We start from the raw sequence: 6,174 nt of genomic DNA on the forward strand, positions 1-6,174 counted from the left end.
CATCATTGTTGTTTGGCGGGCCCGGGCTGGGGATTCGAACCCGCCACCTTAGGTGTATGTGGCTGGCGCCTTAGCCGCTTGAGCCATAGGCGCTGAGCCACTTTATTTTCTATATACTTATTCTAAGGAAGTTACTGGAAGAAAGGAAGTAAACGAAGAAAAGGAAGACCACAGAAGACCCAGCATAAGAGAGAGATGAAGGAAATCAATCTCAAGGTTATGATGAAGGCAGACCCCAGGGTATCAATATGTTCTAGGAGTTCAAGAAAATCAGTCCAGACTGGAGCAGATCAAAAGACTCCAGAAGAGATTTCATGAAAGGGAAACTGATACAGTATTTTGAAGGGCCTGATCTCAATAGAGTTCAGAATTCTTATCTGAATTACAGATAAGAATACAGGCAAAAATAGACATTAACTGATTATTTTTGTTGAATTTTTAAACAGCTTTATTGAAATATAATTTACATGCCATAAAATTCACCCACTTACCATGTACAATTTAATGGTTCTTAACTATATTCAGAGTTGTATAACCAACATCACAATCCATAATAATTTTAGAATATTTTCATTACCCTTAGAAACACTTCTCATTCTCCCCATCATTTATCTCAGGTGTAAGAAACCACTACCCATCTTTATTTTTAGATTCATCGTATGCTATGTAGACTTTGTGACTTGACTTCTTCACTGATTTCAAGGACCATCCATGTTGTAACATATATTAGAACTTCATTCTTTTTATTGCAAAATAATATGAATATACCATATTTTACTTATTTATTCAGTTGATGTACATTTGAGTTTATTCTACTTTCTAGCTATTCTGAATAATGTTGCAAAACCACTCGTATAAATTTTTGTGTATTAACTCCAATTATTTACAAACAGTTTTATGGAGGAAAAAAAAATTCATACTTTTACCATACAGCTCAGCTTTAAAGTCATAATAATGTAAATACTGAACACAGAGTTAAGCAAATTCCAAGACCTTTCTATCAGGAAAATGGGGGTATGGAAAGTATACACAGAGGGTGGCAGTGAGTCGGGGAGATGTAGAGGAATCCCCAAGATGAATATGGTACTTAGGCAATTATCAAAAGATTCAAACTAAAAGAAGTGAAAGAAATTACCTCTGTGGAAAGAGAACTTGGGGACCTTGTCAGGGAAAAAAGGCTGGGGACTGGGTTTTTCTTAAATAACTGTAGAATTAATTGACTCATCAAATTGGGCCTTTATAATCCTGCTAAGAATGATGCCATCAATGTTCTCAGAAGAGTTTACAGTCCGTGAAAAAGGAAGCCAAGCAGCTGTGAGAACTATCTCTACTCAAAGACCGTGAGCACCAGCCTGGGGAAGAACGTATGTTGTATCGTAATTTTATTATCTTCTTGTAGACACTGGCTTGAAAAAACAGTTGCCTGCCAGGTGTCAAGTTTGAAGTAGTATATTAGGAAAATGTTTCTAAGTAACTAACACAGATAAAATGAAAACTAAGAACATCAGAGTTAGAGAAAACTCAGAGAAAATTTCAACATCTATTAAGGTTTTTGTTTTACTTAAATAGAATCAATTCTCTTTTTTTAGAGACACAATTATGCAATGTAAATAAACCCAAAAGAGGGCCCCAATGACAGCAAGCTTAACTTTACTTCATATAGTATTTATAAGTTGATTCACAAAGGCTTTTACAAATGACATGAGCACAGTAGAAAAATTCTTTTAGGTGCAAATCTCTACTAGATATTTAATTTCTGTCTCTGAGGCATAATTTTACATTTTAAGGATTTTAAGGTGTCTTTTATAAACCTTTATATAGTGTTTTTCAAAGAGACTATAATCCAATAAAGAGTTTAATGTGAAAAATTTTTATAACAAGTGTTGCATTATAATTTGGGCAATTGGGTTTGATTTATTTGTTCTACATATTGATATCTAATGAGGTAAAATAGCTAAAACCCACACAGCATTCAAAATTTCAATACTTCAACCCCCAAACATTTTTTCATTCCTGATTTTATGTTCTGGAGTACTAGGAAAGTACCAGTTTTCCTACATGAGCCATGAATCTAAACATTATATAAAATTTACTTAAATGCTAGATCAAGCTTTTTTTTTTTTTTGAGACAGAGCCTCAAGCTCTTACCCTGGGTAGATTACCGTGGCATCACAGCTCACAGCAACCTCCAACTCCTGGGCTCAAGGGATTCTCCTGCCTCCGCCTCTCAAGTAGCTGGGACTATAGGTGCCTGCCACAAGGCCATTTTTGTTTGGTGGGCCCGGGCTGGATTCAAACCTGCCAGCTCAGGTGTATGTGGCTGGCACCTTAGTTGCTTGAGCCACAGGCGTCGAGCCTTCTAGATCAATCTTTACTCAGCTATATCTGGATCTATAAGGTCTAACCTATTGGGAGTTATGTTTTGATTGCCTAGTTCAAGCTGAAATCTTAAGTAACCTACCCATCTTAAGCAAGCCATTACTATCAACTCCCACCAGTAGACACTAAATAGAGCTGCTCACAGGGGAGAAAAGTTTATCTTTTTTCAAGTTTTGGCTTATCTTCTTCATTGGGAAGTGTCAAATAATGAGGAAATAGCCACATTTATGATATCCAAAAGAAAATCCATGGGGAAAATTTGGAGAATCACTAGTTGACTATAGATGAAAAAATTTTAAGTTTGCTTCTTATAACATCAAGTTTGTGAAAATTAAAATTTGCTAGTTCTAATACCGTACTTAGTACTTTTGAGGGAGGGGGTTGGACTAAGATACAATCTCTCCTGTAAGGGTTCCTATTTGGGATTTAATGAAATAGAAACACAAACAAGACAATAAAATGACATTCATTCAGATACTGATTCTTTTCATTTTAAGAGCAGAAAACCTGTCCTGGTTTCTGTGACCCAAATTCCCCTTCCTACTTCTGAAATAAAGCATTCTGCATGCATGCTGACTGTCCTCAAATATTAGGCTTGCGGCTCTATGGCAAATAGGAGGTTAGATTTCAATGAAAAGGGAACAGATGCACATTTGGGTTTCTTACTTCAGGATCCTGTGCTTAGAAAAGCCCCTCAACACACTACTTTTATCATAGTAACAGCCGATTCCATCTGCATAGTAATCCTTGTTTTATTCTTCTAGTCAGAGCCAAATTACACTGTGACTCACTCATCTACACTCTAAATTGTTACTCCCTTTGCTGAAAAAAGAGGCAGTTCACTAACTACTGTGGCAACAAGGTAGTTAGTGAACTGGCAAATAGGCCTGGTGTACTAGAACTTCAACTACTGAAGAATATTTAGTTTTTACTCCAAGATGTCTTTAGATTTTCCTCTTGATGTCTCACCATCAGTATTAGTGCCATACACTGGTATTTCTAGAATAATGAGCAATGGGACTCCAACTGTCTTGAATGGAAAGTGGAAGATTGGTATTTTTCTTTCATCATTTTAAATCCATGTCATACTCTCATTCAGACTGCTGAATTAGCTTCAGTTCTTGGCAGGGGAGGACAGAGTACCAATCCTCCTTTTTGTTGTATCTTCTGACACAGAAGATGATGTCCTTCACAGTGCATCTCTTCCTCCCTCCCTTCAAATAGTGATATTACTTTCAGTAGCCATTTCCTTTTCAGTTGGGAGTCCTGATGGTCCTAAATTTTAGAACTGTTGCTCAAAGGCTGGTTTGCATTTGCTTCTGCCAGGACCCTAGGTTTCATCAATCCTGGACTAATTTTACACTAACTTGTTGATGTGGCAATTACTACACCTATACAGCTAGTATAAATGTAGACTACATAACTCATGTATGGCATATATAGACTGGCCCTTGAAGTTCTCACAAAAGACCACCTAGAATCCTGCTCAGATAGAAACTCTGGTCACTTTTCAGGGATAGTGAAACCATTTTTCTAATTTCCCCTTTCATTGAGGGAGTTGTTCCTCGAGATCTCAGGTTGGCCCAACACTATCTCACCGTCCTTGTGAGCATTAAAACCACAATCTCAAAGGCTTTTATCTGTACTAATACTGCTTCGCCTTCTGAGCTGACTACTCTGCCTTCATGCTGCTTAGACCCCAGAAGGTTTATATTTCAAAGGAAAATTCGAGGTAGATGCAAACTGAACGAAACTCTAAGCTACTACTCAAGCATTCTAAAAAAATTGAACATTTTCCAGATCAAGAGGCTCTTGTAGGCCAGATAAAGTCATACTCAGTTCCTCTAAGATGCTGCTACCCTTATCATAGATATGTGCTAACAGAGGGAGGCATTTAAATCCAAACAACCTAGCTACTTGTACAGTTCAAAGATAATCTCCACATTAACTCTCCGCTGAAATCTATTTTTATATCAATGACATTCAAATTGCTATAAAAGTTGTAAAGAAAAAAACATGTAAGAAGAATCTTTTTATGTCAATGCATGACATTTCTTCTCCAAAACAAAAGAAAACAGAACAAAACTCTTCTCTGCAAAGATTTCTTTCAAACCCTATTCCATGACAGATTCTAATAAAAGCAAGAAAGAGGTGTTGTTTTACATATAAATGAAAAATGGCAACATAGCAACTTGTATCACCCCAGTGAAGTAAAACTCTGACCTGCAGATTATTTAGAGGTTCCATCTTCATGACTGGGCCCAAAGTGTTGAGAGGCAGGGAGATATCAATGCTCTGGTTTGGCATCAGTGGTGTATGGATGGCCAGAGGAGTGCTAGGGATGACACCAAAGCTAGGAGAGAGGATAAAAAAAATCATAGAGATTAATTAAGAGGCAGGCTCTAGCCACAGCCACATCTTTGGGTTTGAATGGCTTTTTATTCTAAGTGAAGGAAATAAAATTTTTGACACAATTAAATGTAAGGAAAAGGAGGAATAAGGTACTCAATTCCAACTTGCTATAACATTGGTTACATCATAACCTCTGTTTCTCATTAAATGGATTTGAGGAAGGAGAAAACACAAATACAGAACTGCTTTGCTAGTGTTATAATTTTGAAAGCTTATTCTCTTTTTATCATGTTACTTGAGGGACAGGTTTAATAAGTATCTTTTAAAAATAAACCTTTCCTTAGATAATCTTTGGTAGAAAGATTTAAGAATTTCTATTCTATAAAGAGAAAAGTACAATAAATTGTTATTATTACTCTAACTTAATAACCTGCTTCATTGAGCCCAGAAGATTATTTACTGAAACTCTCGCTTTCTTTCTTGTTTACTTAGATAGCACATAATTAATCACTGGGAAAGAACTAGTCTAAATGCAATGAATGGCTTATGTATTCCAAATGACTAGGATAAACTGTAGATCCCCAAACGGCCACTTTTTAAGCCTAAGGCAGGCAGTGAGTACGCACCAATTCGACTTCTCAAAGATAGTCCTTTTAAGGACAATACCGGAATGGCAAAGAGATTTAAAAAAAAAAAAGACTCGGTGCCTATAGCTCAGTGGCTAGGGCACAGCCACATACACCAGGGCTGGTGGGTTTGAACCCAGCCCAAGCCTGCTAAACAACAATGGCAACTACAACCAAAAAATAGCCGGGTGTTGCGGTGGGCGTCTGTAGTCCCAGCTACTTGGGAGGCTGAGGCAAGAGAATCGTGTAAGCCCAAGAGTTTGAGGTTGCTGTGAGCTATGATGCCACTGCACTCTACTGAGGGTGAGTGAAACATAAGGAGACTCTGTCTCAAAAAAAAAAAAACCCAAAACTCAGCCCCAGTCTGAAGTAATGTAAAAAACAAAAACATAAACAAGAGGGCAGATAGTCTGAGAAACATAAGGACCACTATGGAATAAGTTGGTCCAGAAGTATAACAAACAAAACGATACAAATTTATATTGAATTTATGTTCTACATAGTCTCAGGAAGGAAGATAGGACTATGATGCTTATAAACAGCTAAAGAGTTTAAATAGACAGTATTTCTTTCAAGACTCAGAATGGTGGCTGGGCGCTTGTGGCTCAAGTGGCTAAGGTGCCAGCCACATACATCCAAGGTGGCAGGTTCGAATCCAGCCCAGGCCCACCAAACAACAATGACGGCTGCAACCAAAAAAAATAGCCGGGCATTGTGGCGGACGCCTGTGGTCCCAGCTACTTGGGAGGCGGAGGCAGGAGACTCGCTTGAGCCCAGGAGTTGGAGGTTGCTGTGAGCTGAGATGCCACAGCACTCT

General features: G+C 37.8%; 1 protein-coding gene across 1 annotated transcript in view; it reads right to left on the reverse strand.

Annotated features, from left to right (window-relative positions):
• The window catches only part of AP2B1 (adaptor related protein complex 2 beta 1 subunit), a 132,686-nt gene that overhangs the window by 38,290 nt on the left and 88,222 nt on the right, over nucleotides 1-6,174 (reverse strand). Inside the window, exon 17 of the mRNA XM_012808758.1 lies at nucleotides 4,603-4,734. Coding sequence (XP_012664212.1) covers nucleotides 4,603-4,734 — 132 coding nt within the window. The remainder of the gene's footprint in view (nucleotides 1-4,602; nucleotides 4,735-6,174) is intronic.

The sequence above is a fragment of the Otolemur garnettii genome, unplaced genomic scaffold, assembly GCF_000181295.1.
Source record: "Otolemur garnettii isolate 467f Iridium unplaced genomic scaffold, OtoGar3 scaffold00094, whole genome shotgun sequence".
NCBI classification, from domain to species: Eukaryota; Metazoa; Chordata; class Mammalia; order Primates; family Galagidae; genus Otolemur; species Otolemur garnettii.